General features: G+C 37.8%; 1 protein-coding gene across 13 annotated transcripts in view; it reads left to right on the forward strand.

Moving 5' to 3' along the window:
* The window catches only part of PHF3 (PHD finger protein 3), a 78,309-nt gene extending 62,068 nt beyond the window's left edge, over positions 1–16,241 (forward strand). For all 13 annotated transcript variants that reach the window (XM_023625128.2, XM_070244794.1, XM_023625133.2 and 10 more), the window contains 8 exons: positions 486–602; positions 2,303–2,434; positions 2,998–3,133; positions 8,046–8,241; positions 8,712–8,859; positions 10,844–10,933; positions 12,967–13,162; positions 13,385–16,241. In XM_023625128.2, coding sequence (XP_023480896.1) covers positions 486–602; positions 2,303–2,434; positions 2,998–3,133; positions 8,046–8,241; positions 8,712–8,859; positions 10,844–10,933; positions 12,967–13,162; positions 13,385–15,501 — 3,132 coding nt within the window. In that variant the 3' untranslated portion in view covers positions 15,502–16,241. The remainder of the gene's footprint in view (positions 1–485; positions 603–2,302; positions 2,435–2,997; positions 3,134–8,045; positions 8,242–8,711; positions 8,860–10,843; positions 10,934–12,966; positions 13,163–13,384) is intronic.
* The last annotated feature ends 1,980 nt before the right edge of the window (positions 16,242–18,221 follow it).

Raw genomic sequence — 18,221 nt, forward strand, 5'->3', positions numbered from 1 at the left:
GCTTTTCTTCAATAAGTAAATATTTATTTCCTTTAGGCTTCTTTTTTGCAGTTGGTTCTTTGCTCTGGAGTCCCCTCCAAGCCTGTTAAAATTTAAACATGTGAAATCTTAAAAATAGTAAAGCCTCATGTTGAGTGAAGTTGTTTTATGTAGCATGTTGCTGTACCATCGGTTGGTTGTTCTGACAGAGTGTGTCCTGGGAAGACCTAATACAACTTTTGGATAGGTGTTATAATAGTTCCAGTGTACATGCTTCTCCATTATGTGTTGATTTTTATGTGAAATGTGTATTTTGCTGCCTTAGATGATAAATTTCTAGAATACAAGGCTGTCATTTATTCTCTTTGTAGTAGGTAATAGTAAATCATTGAACATTTGTAAATTAGATTTCATCTTTATTTTTTACAAGTTTCTATACAGCAGCTTCTCTCTTTCTTTTTAAAATGTTTTTATCCCCTTTCTTTCCCATTTTTAAATATTTCCAGATATTATTTAAAAAAGTACTGAAAGGAGAAGTAACCCCTGATCATCTTATCCGAATGAGTCCAGAAGAACTAGCTTCTAAAGAATTAGCTGCTTGGAGACGAAGAGAAAACCGACATGTAAGATTATCTCTGAATATGTATTTGAATATATCAAAACCTATATTTTTCAGCCTTCTAATTACTTACCTTGCATTAACCTACTTCTTAAATTCTGTCTTTTGTTTTTCCTGATCTCTGCTGCTTTTTTCTCCTTTCCTCCAGTTGTCAGGTTACATAATTCCCTTGTGTTTTGTTAATATACTTTGTAAATCAGAAAGATGGGAAAGTAGATGCACCTTTTCTTAATCACGTCTACACTTTTCAAAAGCATTGTTTGAAGTATTAGGAATATTGGTAATTTGTAGAGCCAGATTGTCAGAATGAAAATTTTACAGGTTTACAATTCCTTATTATTCAAGGTTTCAAATGTCAAAAGCTCTGAAGAATAAGGTCTTTCCCTGTAACGAGTTTATTGATAAAACCTGACCTGAATCGTCATGTCTGAATGTTGATATTCACAGAAATATTGTGTGTTTAATTAAGTAGCACTGTCCCAGACCTAACTGGAATGTTATGTAACATGTATAGTATGTGCACCAGACTGCATTTTTAAAACTAAAAAATTCTGAAAGTCACTGATGCCAAGAGTTTTCAGCTGGGGGTTGTGAACTTGAAATACTCTTGAAGATTAAGTGAATATGTTATTTAGAGTTATCGTGATAGTGAGATAGCCACATTATCCACTGTTTTTATTACAATGGCCTCAGAATAATTAGCCCTTTATTCCAGAAAATCTGGGTTCCTTGCAGTTCACATTAACTCTGCATGATTTTCACCTTTCTTTTCTCCATGCTGCTTACTTGCGTCATAGGCATGAAGCCTCCGTGTGGATCTCCTGCCAAGTCTAGTTTGAAGTACAAGAGACCTTGATTTGATATATTATTCACGTGTTTCTTTACATTGACCCTATGTAATTTCTGCTCTTCTTTTATTTTGAAAATATTATCATCTCCTTTTCTTTTCTCCATATCCCAAATATGCACATGCCTCTCTTCTGCTTTGAAACTGTGGCTGCAAGTATCATCTGCATTGAAGACCAACTTATTCTTTCTTTAGGACATGTACCTGCTTTCTTTCTTTAAAGGATGATTTGCACTTAACAAAGGCGAGATAAATGACCGAATTCATCTTTACCTTCCTTAATCCCTCCCCACTCACAGTTATCTTTTACTAGTTCTTGTTACACTTGCTTAATTATTATGATTTGTTGCTGAGCTTGTTCAACTGTGAATTATCACTGCCACAAAGTGTGCTCAGTCAGGAGACAGAGGATAGGGGACTACCTGGTAATTGTTGGTGTTGGGGTAAACTTCTGCTACTGTGGAGGATGTTAGGACATCAAGTTAGGAATGGAAGAGGAAGATAGTTCTCATTTACCGGTGGCAGCTGCTAGGATACTAAATCAGAAAGTAAATTTTAAATATAAATATCCTGTTTCATCACTTTGCAAATTACATTGCACTTCAATTACCTCTGGTTAGTGTACATGTGAACTTCACCAGGCTGAGGTATGGGGTCTAATTCTTATAACCCCAGCACTTAAAACCATCTCGGGCGTATGTAAGTGCCCAGTATATGTTGGTTGTTTGAGAGACGACCTAAAGATTAAAATCATCTGTGTTGATGCTTTTATTTTGAGATATGTTCTTAACCGTTACTTAAAGCTATAAATATATATTTTTAGTCATGAAGTATTTCTTCAAAATATTTCCTGTTAGACTATAGAGATGATTGAGAAAGAGCAGAGAGAAGTGGAAAGACGACCCATCACAAAAATAACTCATAAAGGTGAAATAGAGATTGAGAGTGATGCCCCAATGAAAGAACAGGAAGCAGCCATGGAGATTCAGGTAAAGATAATAAAAATGTCGTGTTTTATAGTGCTCAAAACAGCATTCAGAAAGGTTTGTTTGCCTAATGTTCTTAAAGTAGAAAAGAATTTTTAAAAATGTGTGTATTTTAAAGTAGCATATTTTATTGGTTTAATGTTTTTTTGAGAGTGTTTATTGTTTCTCTGTATGTAGTGTGCAGACTATCTGCATCACAGGCACTGGTTACACACTTGTTAAAATGTAGATTCCTGGGGTTTTTATGACTTAGCTAATTCCTTAGTAGGCCTAGAAATCTGTAGGTGCTTCTTATGCAGACTGTAGTTTGAAAGCTGGTGCAGATTTTCTCATTTTCAAATATCAGTGGGGAAATAACATGAAATCTTGTTAGAGGCCTGGAAGAATGAGGAATGTTTAAATTTTTGCTGCATTTTAAATCATAATCTAGCATTTACTTTTTAAAGAAAACCTATGAATGGAACAGTTTCATTTTGGAAAAATATCAGTACGAAATAGAAGTTGATTTTAATAGTTGAGGCCAAATTTTATCTGCTGAAACTAATTTTTACTTTCACTGCTGTTAGGAACCTGCAGCTAATAAGTCATTGGAGAAGACAGAAGGATCTGAAAAACAGAAAGAAGAGGTTGACTCAATGTCTAAAGATACCACTAGTCAACACAGACAGCATCTTTTTGATCTTAACTGCAAAATTTGCATAGGTAATTGGAAATTTTTCTTCCTAAAATGTCGCTTTCATTTTGAAAGGGAGATACTTGTATTTGTAATGTAAGTAGGCTTTTGTTTTCCCAGTATTGGTGGTGAAGCCCCCACTCACTCCCTTTGAGGAGTAGCACATTTTTTGTGTGACTGGTCTTCAGGGTTGGGTTATAGTTTGATACTGTAGTGTACTTTATTATCTAGAATTAATTGTATTATATAAGACCTGAACTTTAGCAACCCAGGGTCAAATGACTAGAATTTAACCATTAGAATAGACATTGGAAGTTGTGGGCAGTGGTGATGGTACTGTCATTTACTAAGTGAAGGCGGGAAATAACATTTGTATTTTATTGTTATATATACCAAATGAAACAAATCAGAAATGACGTTTTCTCTAGTATTCTTATCTTTGGTCATTCATTCAATAAATATTTATCGAGATCTTACTCCTTGCCAGGTACTCTGCTGGTGTTAGAGAATATAGTGGTGAAAAACTTAGATGTTATCCAGGCTTAAGAGAAACCATAGTCTAGTGGGAAAGACAGGCAGGTGATGCTTTGAGTTACAGAAGTACAGTATAGTTGTTACAAGTGAATTTAGCTTGCAGGAAGACCTCGCCTATGCGGGGTGTTAGAGGCCGCTTGGCTGGGGAATTGACATTTAAGCTGAGACATGAAGGTTGAGAAGTGTGCCTGGAAAGAGAGGGGAAGACCATTCTAGATACTGGGAATGACAGGAGCTTGAACTGAATTCAAGAAGAGGAAAGAGGCATGTGATTTGTTTGAAGAGAGATTTAGAAATCAGATTTTATAATGTCTTACATCCATTGCCTTTTAAATCAGATTACAACTTACTGGTAGTGGTGAGATCACTTTAGTGTGAGCAGTAGCTAGCGTTTTGAAAGACAAGAGCAGAATAGAAAACATGATGAACTGCGCTTCTAAGTATGGCTTTGTGAGACTCCACTCCCAGTTACTCATAAATACATACGTATATATACAGACATGCTTCTAAGTATGGCTTTGTGAGACTCCACTCCCAGTTACTCATAAATACATACGTATATATACAGACATGCTTCTAAGTATGGCTTTGTGAGACTCCACTCCCAGTTACTCATAAATACATACGTATATATGCAGACATGCTTCTAAGTATGGCTTTGTGAGACTCCACTCCCAGTTACTCATAAATACATACGTATATATGCAGACATGCTTCTAAGTATGGCTTTGTGAGACTCCACTCCCAGTTACTCATAAATACATACGTATATATGCAGACATGCTTCTAAGTATGGCTTTGTGAGACTCCACTCCCAGTTACTCATAAATACATACGTATATATACAGACATGCTTCTAAGTATGGCTTTGTGAGACTTCACTCCCAGTTACTCATAAATACATACGTATATATACAGACATGCTTCTAAGTATGGCTTTGTGAGACTCCACTCCCAGTTACTCATAAATACATACGTATATATGCAGACATGCTTCTAAGTATGGCTTTGTGAGACTCCACTCCCAGTTACTCATAAATACATACGTATATATGCAGACATGCTTCTAAGTATGGCTTTGTGAGACTCCACTCCCAGTTACTCATAAATACATACGTATATATGCAGACATGCTTCTAAGTATGGCTTTGTGAGACTCCACTCCCAGTTACTCATAAATACATACGTATATATACAGACATGCTTCTAAGTATGGCTTTGTGAGACTTCACTCCCAGTTACTCATAAATACATACGTATATATACAGACATGCTTCTAAGTATGGCTTTGTGAGACTCCACTCCCAGTTACTCATAAATACATACGTATATATACAGACATGCTTCTAAGTATGGCTTTGTGAGACTCCACTCCCAGTTACTCATAAATACATACGTATATATACAGACATGCTTCTAAGTATGGCTTTGTGAGACTCCACTCCCAGTTACTTATAAATACATACGTATATATGCAGACATGCTTCTAAGTATGGCTTTGTGAGACTCCACTCCCAGTTACTCATAAATACATACGTATATATGCAGACATGCTTCTAAGTATGGCTTTGTGAGACTCCACTCCCAGTTACTCATAAATACATACGTATATATGCAGACATGCTTCTAAGTATGGCTTTGTGAGACTCCACTCCCAGTTACTCATAAATACATACGTATATATGCAGACATGCTTCTAAGTATGGCTTTGTGAGACTCCACTCCCAGTTACTCATAAATACATACGTATATATGCAGACATGCTTCTAAGTATGGCTTTGTGAGACTCCACTCCCAGTTACTCATAAATACATACGTATATATACAGACATGCTTCTAAGTATGGCTTTGTGAGACTCCACTCCCAGTTACTTATAAATACATACGTATATATACAGACATGCTTATAAGTATGGCTTTGTGAGACTCCACTCCCAGTTACTTATAAAACAAAAAATACATATATATACAGACATGCTTATAAGTATGGCTTTGTGAGACTTCACTCCCAGTTACTTATAAAACAAAAAATACATACGTATATATACAGACATGCTTATAAGTATGGCTTTGTGAGACTCCACTCCCAGTTACTCATAAATACATACGTATATATACAGACATGCTTCTAAGTATGGCTTTGTGAGACTCCACTCCCAGTTACTCATAAATACATACGTATATATGCAGACATGCTTCTAAGTATGGCTTTGTGAGACTTCACTCCCAGTTACTTATAAAACAAAAAATACATACGTATATATACAGACATGCTTATAAGTATGGCTTTGTGAGACTCCACTCCCAGTTACTCATAAATACATACGTATATATGCAGACATGCTTCTAAGTATGGCTTTGTGAGACTTCACTCCCAGTTACTTATAAAACAAAAAATACATACGTATATATACAGACATGCTTCTAAGTATGGCTTTGTGAGACTCCACTCCCAGTTACTCATAAAACAAAAATACATACGTATATATACAGACATGCTTATAAGTATGGCTTTGTGAGACTCCACTCCCAGTTACTTATAAAACAAAAAATACATACGTATATATACAGACATGCTTATAAGTATGGCTTTGTGAGACTCCACTCCCAGTTACTCATAAAACAAAAATACATACGTATATATACAGACATGCTTATAAGTATGGCTTTGTGAGACTCCACTCCCAGTTACTTATAAAACAAAAAAATACATGCATATATATACAGACATGCATGCATGCACATACACACAAAAGTGTGTGTGTGTAAGTCCTAGATCATGATAGAAAATATTACTTTACAGATCATGATAAAAAATGCTGAAAATCTACTTTTGGAGGCCACATTAAAGATTTTGGTTCTTTATCTAAGAGCAGTGGATAGCTCTTGAAGGTTTTTAGGAGAGGAATGATGAGATTGGAATTTTATGAAGGTCTCTCTTGAGTAGAGATTACCGTGGAAGAAGCCGAGAGAGAAAAGAGAGAGACGAGATAGGAGGCCTCTACACTAGTCCAAGTGGGAGATGGAGATATTTTGATTAGAGTCGTAGCGTTGGAGATGGAAATAACCAGAGGCTTTGAGATACTCAAGTTAGGTAATATTGACAGATGTTGGAGACTGATTGAATTAGGGCATAAGAAATTGGGGTGTGTTAAGGAAAAGTTTAAGTTTATGTTCAGTTTATTGGTAATGATGGGGGGGTCAAGAGTTTTTTTAAAACTCTAGAGGTGTGGCTCTCAATTTTTATTTTTTTGCTGTAGTATATGCTAAAGGAATGATATGTACCTTGTTCAGTAATGTGAAAAATTCTTCGGGTTAGTTGATATGCTGCCTTCCATCGTTGTACTAGGGACTAGATGAAATGTATTATAAATGAAGTAATTTTCCTATAATGAAAATAATCGCATCTTCTCAAAATTAAATTTGTTTGCATATTTTACAATCTGTACAATGGTAATGTCTCAGAGGGCAGTGTGATTTTAGACATTGTTATCCCTAAAGAAAGCTATCCACGAGTAGTAGTAGTTTTAAGTACACCCATTTAGTTGTTTTGTCTGGGAAAAATCTTGAAAAATACTCTGTTATTTCTATTAATTTTAGTAATTTCTGTAATATTTCAGCAAGTGTAATAGTAGCACACAAAAACATGTTAAATACTACTAGACTTGACCTATTTTCAGAAAGTTTTGAGTGATTTTTCCTTCTTGATGCTACAGCCTAAAACCAATATCGTTTTCTAAACTTTACTAAACTTTTCCTGTTCAGTGACTAAGTAGCAGTGCACTGTGGATGTATGTCATGAACTGCTGCTGTGTGTAACACAGGGTAGGATATATATTTGGTTTACTCACTTCTTCAAGTTACTTCTCAAGATTTGGAGTTTGGTGTAGTTTACTTAAAAAAATTTTGGTAGGGAATCAAGAAACCTATTTTAGCTTCTAGTTATAATGTTTCCATTTCAGCTTGTCTGAGTTTTTTTTTTTTTCTTCTGCTTTTTCTCCCCAAACCCCCCAAGTACATAGTTGTATATTTTAATTGTGGGTCCTTCTAGTTGTGGTATGTGGGACGCCACCTCAACATGGGCTAATGAGTAGTGCCATGTCCGTGCCCAGGATCCGAACTGGTGAAACCCTGGGCCACTGAAGCGGAGCGCGGGAACTTAACCACTCGGCCATGGGGCCGGCCCCTTGTCTTGAGTTTTTAACATCCTCTTTTCCTAATTTTTCACATCAGTCAGAGAGGTGTAATATAACTCAGTATGAAAAATGATACTTACCAATTACCCCAGGAAATGTATGGTTATGCAACAATTCAGTCAGGGAAATGGAATAACTTTAGAAGTGAAAGAGGATGAAGTTATAGAAATTTTAGTTTACAAAAATGGTTTATTTTGGTGTCTTCTGTTAGGTCGAATGGCACCACCTGTAGATGATCTTTCTCCAAAAAAAGTGAAGGTGGTTGTTGGAGTATCTCGTAAACATTCAGACAATGAAGCGGAAAGTATAGCAGATGCATTGTCTTCAACCTCAAATATTTTGGCTTCTGAATTTTTTGAAGAGGAGAAACAAGAGTCTCCGAAGTCAACCTTCTCACCTGCTCCTCGGTAATTTTCTCTTATTATTTCTATAATAATCATTATAGATCTTTGTGAAGTTATACTTGGAGGTCTTCAAAAACAGAAAAGTGGCATATGTCTTAGGAACCTTTCTTTTGAGAAAGTAACTGTATCTTCCTATACTCTGAGATGAAAGAATGATTCTGAAAGTTAGTTTAGAAATTTGAGTGTATGGGGACTTGACATTAAAATTCCCTTTAATTATGTTAGTCCCAAGAGGCAGGAGATAGGTCATTAAAGAAAAATTGCTTGCACTTCTCTGGACCTTAGTCCATCTAAGCCAATCAAGAGGGATCTCTTTGTAAAATATGACCGTATAAATATGAAAATAATTTTATAAAGTGAAAATAGAAGCTCTGATAGCCTTTATAAAATAGAAATAATTGATGACTAAGTGGAAAATGCATTTATTCATGAGCATATCTTTAGACTGAAAACATTTTAATGTCATCTTTTAGTCCAGAGATGCCTGGAACTGTGGAAGTTGAGTCTACCTTCCTGGCTCGATTGAACTTCATCTGGAAGGGTTTTATCAACATGCCTTCTGTGGCAAAATTCGTTACCAAAGCTTACCCAGTGTCTGGCTCCCCTGAGTACTTGACGGAGGTACTGTGAACTTTCCTGCCCTTGTGTGCCTGGATTGACATATGTGTTTCTAAAAGGAGTAAGCAAGGAAACAACATAATAAAATAATAAAGTATTTCTTTCATTCATAATAAAAAATACTTATTGACAGTGATCCTTAAACTGTTCAGTTAATGGAATTAGGAATTCACAAATGGCATTTTCGAACTGTCGAAGACTGTGCTCTGAAAGTATTAAATCCATCTCTCCTACACCCTTTCCAAGATGTAACTTCACTGTGTCAGAGAATTGAAAATTGGAGTCTGTATCTTTAGATACAGATTTACAAAAACAGTTGACATACTTATGGCCTCCAATGTTAGCCTGGCAGGAAGATTCCTCACTGTTCGCAAGTCTTCTGGTTCCCTACTGCTTGTGTTTCCCAGCTTCATGGCCGTAGTTCTTACCTGCCCGTTTCTGTGAACAAGATACAGACCGTAGAGGAAAGTTTACAGCTAGTTGACAGTCCCAGGAGACCAGTGACCACAGCTGCTGCAGTGGTGCCCTTGGTTGGTTTTATACCTGAGGGAATAGGAAGGGACTGTTATGCAATATTGATGGAAAATAAGCAGCTGTAATATTACCATATTATGACAAATGAGAAAGTATGACATTTTTTAACTGTTTCGAAGAAAGTTTGCATTTTTCTGTGTTTATGCAGAAGAAAAATAAATCAGTGCACGTGTACTGTATTTTTGTTGAAATTATATTTGCTGTAAATTATGTTTATGTCTAACATTAGCCTTTTCCTTCATTCTCAGTCTGCTGACCATAAAGGCAGAAGTTTTTTAAAAAATTCTTTTCAGTATTTCAAAACCCTAAATTAAATATATGCCTGTTCCTTTTAAGACTACCCTAAACTTTACTTTTCTTTGTATTAGACTGAAATTAGTTTAACGCAATGTAATGTTGCTTATCTAATGTTGATCAGTTTGTTTAGCAGTTGTGCTTTTGATTAATAAACAACTAATTATTACTTTTACGTATAGTTTGGTTGGCAAATAATACTTCAGAAATGCCTATTTTATAAGAGAAAAATTAAATGGACCCATGGTGTCCTTGTTTTTGAACAAATCTGTTTAGAAATTTAGACTTTGGTTAGTCCATGGTGAAGGCAGTTCTTCTTTTAAATGGAGAATTAAGTCCTGAACTATGGGAACCTTTTGATTTTTAAACAAAACTGTTCTCTTTTCTGAACCAGTGTCTATATGGTTGCTTTCCAGAACACCACTTCTTTCTCTTATTTTTAGTTTGATTTGGACTAAAATTTGAAATAAAATACTTAAAGCAATTAATAATTTAAATAAACTTAATTGAATTTAATATCAATTAATTATACTTTTTATGATTTTTCTGTTTTCATGGAAAAAATAGATACTGATTAAAGTTTTAAATATTCTTAATTGCACAGTTCTTGATTTTATGTATAGTCTTCTGTTTTCAGAAAGATTGTGCCTTTTTAAAAAAAAGAAGCTGGCATTATTACAATGTTATTCTGTTCTCTGAAAAAATTTACTCTGTAATTCCACTCAGTAACATCTGAAATCCAGCTGTTAGTGATTGAGGCCTACCCCTGCCTACTAGCACCCTGAAAAGCAGGACTGGGGCATGCTCTCCAGGCTCCCTCATGTTCTGAAGACTGTTGTGCTCTTCCTGGATTGTGAGTGTGGGGTGCTTAGCACCCTTCCTTCTCTGTGCCTGTCTTTTCTGCTGAGAACTGACATGACCTCAGAGTCTTTCTTAACTGTTTTGGGCACCCACCTCAGTCATTTGGAGATGACGCTGGAGGAAAAGCCTAATTGCTGTCCCTGTACTTTGATCTGTTCCCTGACGCATTTCATAGTCTTTTTGTGTACTTGGTTTTTATTGCCATTTCAAATTAGTCTTAGAGCTGAATTTGTAGGAAGTATGAATATTGTAATAAAGATATTCTGTATACATTGACCACCTTCATTTTTTACCGCAGGATCTACCAGATAGTATTCAAGTAGGAGGCAGGATATCACCTCAGACAGTTTGGGATTATGTGGAAAAAATTAAAGCTTCAGGAACCAAGGTAAGGACGCATGAGGACATGTTTGAGAAGTAAACCGCTGAGAGTCGTTATGCAAGGTGCCCCGGAGAGGGAGCCGATGCACATTCTCATCTACTTAAGATGCCGACAGGACTGAGCTACAGCTATTTGCTAAGGCTCAGGACAGCCAGCTTTCCTTCTGTGGGTTTTTTTCCTTCTGATATGCTCTCTCAGTGACTTCTGTCAGAGTTTTGGAAGAAATGTTTTAGAATAAGTTTTGAGATACATCCTTGAAGTTTGCCTATTTGGATTATAGACATTTAGTTTAGTTAGGGCGTAGGTTCAACTGCTGCAGCAGAAAGACCCTAGAATACAGTGGCTCAAAGAAAACAGAAGTTTGTTTTTCTGTTATGGTCGTTCAGGGTGGCCAGGTGGCTCTGGTTCTACAAGACCCTTCAGGGACCAGGCTCCTTCTGAAGATCTTGTATTTTGCAATTTCCAAGACTGTTGCCCTTATCAGTCAAACATGGTGCAAGCTGACTTATCAGCACCAAGTGGATAAAAATGAAGAATGCTCATCCTGTGCTTTTAACAGCTAGGCCTAGAATTGCAGTTGTTGTTTCACTTCTGTTGGCAAGCATTTAGTCACCCAGCCTTGCTTACACAGCTCCTCATGGGGCTGGGAACGGCTGTGCGCCCAGCTAGAAGGGAAGGACTTATCTTTGTAGGAGGAAGAGAGGAGGAGAGGAGATACTGGGAGGTAGTTAGTAGCCTCCATCACAATAATATTTCTCTTTTTCTTTCTCTCTCTGTATTTTCTATCATTTTTTAACTCATAGAACAGTACTCCACAGGAAAAGTTAATCATTAGAAGAAATCGTCTTCCCTCTGAAGATGATAGTACCTAGCATGTTTATAGACATTCAAAAAATAAATCTTGAGGGAACATTAATTTTTTATCTCTTTCTTAAGATACGGTTAGGAGTCTCAGATAATCCAAAATGGATGATCGATCTTAAGCTGAAAAGAATATTCTTTTCCAATATAGATTTTAGAATTTAAGTTGATACAGTGTTAGGATACAAATAGACTTTGAAGCTCTGTTCAAAGAGTTACTGCATTTCTTTGCTGTCACTTTCTGATGACAGCAAAAGTCACGGGCAAGTAGTTAGTATTCTTGGACGTTTTGGGAATCACTCTTGATCTACCCATATATTACTGCCTGACACCGTATAATGTACCTCCGTCTGGAGCTGACTGAAGTGCACGAATAGTTGTTACCTCTGAAAGAGGGCAGTTTACATGACAGACCTTTTATAAAAGCTAGAGCCGTAGTTCAGCTCCTTCACGCACATGTTTTCTCTAGGATCTTGCGTCACTTTAGGCTTTGCGACAGATCTGGCTCTCCCTATTTTGACTGTATACCTTCACGAAAAAGCATCCATTTTCTTTGCACTACTATGTTAATACCAAATCGATACTGTCTTTTCTATTTGAAACAAAGCCAAGAGCCCAGTGGCAAGCAAATAAGTTCCTCAGTCAGTCATATGATTTTACAAAATTGACGGCCTTTATGTATTTGAGGTCGTTTCACCCATCCCCCTTTATATCTAAATTCAAACCCAGTGGATTTGTGTGTCTGTGTCACTGTGTACATGGTAAGGTGCTGTGAGTGGGTGCCGTTAATTTGCAGTGTGCCGAAAACACAGGCAGCCCTTTGTGGAGGTTATAATGTTGGGTGTGAAGATATAATAGAGATATCAAAAGACATGGGTTTAAATATCTTCTCTGCCACCGACAAATGTGTCACCTTGAGCAAATATAATTACCTTGGGACTCAATTTCTTAGGGGACACCTTCAGATAAAACAAATCCATCAATGGATCAGCAAAGATCTTTCCCTAAGAGTTGTTTCCTTTTGAGTATTCTTATCTGCATTTAAGTTGGTAAACCAGTTACTTATTAGTCATCATTGTAAAATTCAATAGATTATTACTAATTGAGAAATGATGTTTAAAACCAAGCTGTTGTTTGGGTTATTATTTTAAATAACCGTTTGTTATTTTCTTGAATAGGAAATTTGTGTGGTTCGCTTCACACCCGTAACTGAAGAAGATCAGATCTCTTATACTTTGCTGTTTGCATACTTCAGCAGCAGAAAGCGCTATGGAGTAGCTGCTAACAACATGAAGCAGGTTAAAGATATGTACCTTATTCCTTTGGGTGCTGCAGATAAAATTCCACACCCTCTTGTGCCTTTTGATGGACCTGGTAGGTATACATTTTAATACGAGCGTATGAATAAAATGAAGTGGGAGGTGGGAGCAGAGTGAGAAAAGGACCCTGCTGGCTTTCTCAGGACCCAGCCTTCTAGGGCTGACTTGACAGGGACGGGCACCCAGTTACTAGGCTATAAGAAGCTAGGTGCAAAATTTCACCCTGTATTCTAATGATTGAAAGTGACTGTTAATTGATGTCTCTGATTTTATACAGGGCTTGAGCTGCATAGACCTAATCTGTTGTTGGGCTTAATTATTCGTCAGAAACTGAAGCGGCAGCACAGTGCTAGTGCCAGCCACACCGCCGAGACTCCTGAAAGCGTGCCGATAGCATTGCCACCTGATAAGAAAAGCAAAATAGAAGTTTCCACGGAGGATGCCCCAGAGGAAGAAAATGACTTCTTTAATTCTTTCACAGCTGTGTTGCACAAGCAGAGAAATAAGCCCCAGCAGTCTCTTCAGGAAGACCTTCCTGCAGTAATCGAACCTTTAGTGGAGGTAACCAGACAGGAGCCGCCAAAACCTTTGAGGTTCCTTCCTGGGGTATTGATTGGCTGGGAAAATCAACCTTCTACTCTGGAATTAGCAAACAAACCTCTTCCAGTGGACGATATACTGCAGAGCCTTTTGGGCACTACTGGTCAGGTATATGAACAGGCTCAGTCAGTGACAGAACAAAACACTCTTAAAGAAATTCCGTTTATAAGTGAGCAAGCCAACTCCAAAGCAGAGAAAACAGATACAGTGGAAGTCGCTGACAGTGAAGCCAAGGAAGTGAAGGTTAACGTAGATGATCATTCAGAATCTATAGGTAATTCAGTGGTGGCAGGAGAAGAAACATCAGTAATGGGGTCCTCTTCCCTTTCTCCTGGGCCATTGACAAATCTTAGTCTCAGAGGTAAACCACCAGATGTTTCTACAGAAGCGTTCTTAACAAACTTATCAATTCAGTCAAAACAAGAGGAAACTGTGGAGAGTAAAGAGAGAACCTTAAAAAGACAGCTGCTACAAGATCAAGAGAGTAATTCGCAAGATAATCGGACTTCAAATACTAGTTCTCCGTGCAGGTCTAATGTAGGAAAAGGAAACACAGATGGTAATGTGAGTTGCAGTGAAAACCTTGTTGCTACGACAAGGTCCCCGCAGTTTATCAACCTGAAAAGGGATCCTAGGCAAGCAGCAGGACGAAGTCAGCAGATCACGGCTTCAGAAAGCAAAGATGGAGATAGTTGCCGGAATGGAGAAAAACATACCCTGCCTGGTCTTTTACAAAAGGAGCATGTAACAGAGCAAGTCAATGTAGAGGAAAAGTTGTCTTCTGTGGAGAAAAACTCATGTGTTCAGCAGAGTGATAATTCAGGAGTTGCACAAAACTCACCATCAGTAGAAAACCTACATACTTCTCAAACAGAACAAGCAAAACCCTTACAGGAGGAGGTTTTAATGCAAAATATTGAAACTGTACACCCATTTCGAAGAGGATCGGCAGCGGCAACATCTCATTTTGAACTTGGAAACACATGTCAATCAGAATTTCCTTCTAAAAGCATCAACTTTGCTTCCAGAAGCACCAGCCCCAGAACAAGTGCAAACTTTTCCCCCATGAGGCCACAGCAGCCCAACCTTCAGCATCTCAAGTCTGGACCCCCTGGATTTCCATTCCCAGGACCCCCTCATCTCCCCCCACAAGGCATGTTTGGATTCCCACCACATCTGCCACCTCCGTTACTCCCCCCTCCAGGCTTTGGCTTTCCTCAGAATCCCATGGTTCCCTGGCCACCTGTTGTTCATCTGGCAGGCCAGCCGCAGCGTATGATGGGTCCCCTTTCACAAGCATCACGGTATATAGGCCCACAAAATTTTTACCAGGTTAAAGACATTCGGAGACCAGAAAGGCGCCATAGTGACCCTTGGGGTAGGCAAGACCAACAGCAACTGGATAGGCCGTTTAACAGGGGTAAAGGGGATCGCCAGAGATTTTATAGTGATTCACACCACTTGAAAAGAGAGCGACATGAAAAGGAATGGGAGCCAGAATCTGAAAGGCATAGACGCAGAGACAGAACCCAAGACAAGGACAGAGACAGAAAAAGCAGGGAGGAAGGGCATAAAGATAAAGAGAAGGCTCGGCCATCACACGGTGATCGAGGCGTAGACGGGAAAGCAAGCCGAGATGGCAGGAGTGTAGACAAGAAACCAGATAAACCTAAAAGTGAGGACCACGAGAAGGACAAAGAGCGAGAGAAAAGTAAACATAGAGACGGAGAAAAGGACAGAGATAGGCACCACAAAGATAGGGACCACACCGACAGAGCGAAAAGCAAAAGGTAAAGTTTGCAGGCTGCTTCAAGATTGCATTTAAACAACTGTTAAATGTTGTATCTTACAGACTTTACGATTGCCTGCTAGGATTGTGCCATCTTTTAAATTTTTAATCTTGGTGGTTTGCAGAACAATAAATTCTGTGTGTTGGTGCAGAGCGCTCTGTGCCAGTGCTCATCATCCCTTCTTCACACCACTGTCCCTAGTTATAGGAATTTAATATTTTTAAAAGTTTTACATTGCTGTATATTCAAAGATTTGTTTTATTAATATGCAATAAAGGCTTAGAAATTTTAGTTTTATTTCTTAATTGGTAAATATGGTTAACTATGGAATATATTTACTCCCTCTAGTGAATGTCCTTTATATACTGACTAATTTGAGAGTAACGTGTGCTCTGTAAGTTTGTTTTAAATTGCACTGTTTTTACAGAAACTGTAGAGGAGCAACAAAAAGCCAAGCAACTTCATAATCAGATTATATTAATCATTTAGTTGAGCAATTTTTGACCAAGAATCAAAAGCCCAAGGAGTACATTTATTGCTTTAATTTCCACTCATTGAAGGCATTTATTACCATATACTACAGCTTTGTGGTAGGCATTATTTTCCTTTTCCTTTTTGGCTCTTCAGAAACTTGAATACTTCAGCTTGTACATGATCTTGTGTTTTGCTATCCTTTTTACTGTAAAATGTAAATATTTTAAGGGATATTTTGATTCTAAATATGATAAAAGAATTTCTCACCTATTTTGTGTGTGTGATTTGAAATTCGGTAGTAAAACAATTTCTTCTTTAAAGCTTTAATTACCTTCAGACATTTTTATTCTCTTACTCAGCCAAGAACGTAGGCATAGCTATGTCGAGCATTAGATGAGGGAGAAAAACGATTTCTTTATCTTAGGTTATAGGCTGTGGAGATAAGTCATGTAGTTCTGAAGAGGCTAGAATTTAGAACTACAGCTGAAAAACTGCCGTTAAAGCCCACTTTCTAGGTATGTTTCTGAAAAGTGGTGCACCGTCAAAATTTGGTACACTAATCATTGTAAGACCACAGAACTTTGTATATAAGAGAAACGTGAATCTTTTTGTAAAATGTGTAATTAACCCTAACTTGTTTTGGGGGTCACTCTACAATTTCATATTCTAGTTTTGCTTGAAATACAAATCACATGGAGGCTATTGTTAATCCACACTTAAGTTTATTTACACTCTAAAGGACATACTGTTTTGATTGCTGTAATTTAAAGCAATAGCTACCAAATGATACTAACACTTGAGACCAAAAAGAGAAAAACCAGTGTTTTTACTTACCTATATTAATGAAGAAAAATATGAATGACTTCACGAAATTAAGGTAAAGTTTGTTTTCCTAAAATTAGAGTTAAAAATAGGTTTTGAAACTGAATCAGCCTTGCTTTTCTCACTGGAGAGAAGAGGAGCAGAAATTCAAAACCACACATTTTGTCTAGTTTGCAACAACTCTATACCCTTTTTTTGTCATTCTTCTCCTCTGAAATTTATCATCATGAAAGTTCTGAAACAGAGGACTTGTATTAAAATAAAGTTTGTTTAATTTTGGTCTACTTTTCATTTGCAGATTGTTAGAAAACAAGTTAGTCTGCAAACGGACAAAACCTAAGGTCAATCATCTCTTACACCATTATGAAGAAATTGTTGTCAATGTTTTACCAAAACAACCCCACCTCAAATCCAAAAAATTAGCTTTGATTTCAGATGTGTGTGTTGTGAGTCTGCTTTCACTGATGTCTCTGGTTGGGGGTTGATCAGACCCCGGAGTTCTTTTGCAGGGTACAAGAGGAATGGCTTCACAAGCGGAAGAAAGCCTCCACGTCAGTTTTCGATGACCTCTGAGGCAGCTGTTTCTTATACATATTGTTGTGATGCTTACTTTAAAATTCTTCCTTCACGTCTCCTTGGATCTTGATACATCCCATGTAGATCGCTATTAGTGATGACTGGCTCCTGGATTACAGGGCCAGTGAATGTTAGAACCAGGTCTCCTAACCCCGCCCGTTGATAATGTTGTGGGGAGCAGCTTTGGGCATATCGACTGCTTGAGGTTCTAACTCGTGAGGACAGAAAGGGAAAATGAGAGAAGTTTTCAGTGAATAGTAGACCCAAAGGCATTCTCAGTCTTTAAGTCTCACCTACAACCAGCTTTACACAAGCTAGTCAGTTATATGAAGTTCATCTTTCAGTTTCTCCTGTTTTAAGGAAAACTTGCTCTAAAAACAGTTCAATGCTTTTTGAAATTTAGAACCATCTTAAGATAGTTTATACATTCCTCTGCTGAGTAAAGTGTAGGCGGTATCTCTGCCTAGGAAGTTCACTCCTTGTAATCCTGTGGCAGTAAGAAAGTCCGGGACCCTCTGTGTGTTAGACCTTGTGCAGAGCGCTTTATAGAAACCTTGGTCGGCCTGAAAGGCGGAGACTTATCTTAGGGCTGAGGTAACTGGTACTTAGAAAAGTTGAAAAACTTGCCCAAGGTTAGACTGCTGTTGTCAGAGCTGGAACTGGCTCAGTTCTGCTTTTCTCCACAGTCCTTGTGCATGGCAGTTGTGGGATCTCTCAGTCTGAGGACTGAGAACCGGGTAGAGGACAAAGCCTGGTCATTGTGGGTACCTTCCACAGCCCTTTCTCTCCCAGTGCCGCCGGCCTGTCTGAACCCTTCCTGAGCAGCCCGACTCCTCAGAGTGAGCAGGAAGA

Source organism: Equus caballus, chromosome 20 (assembly GCF_041296265.1).
Source record: "Equus caballus isolate H_3958 breed thoroughbred chromosome 20, TB-T2T, whole genome shotgun sequence".
NCBI classification, from domain to species: Eukaryota; Metazoa; Chordata; class Mammalia; order Perissodactyla; family Equidae; genus Equus; species Equus caballus.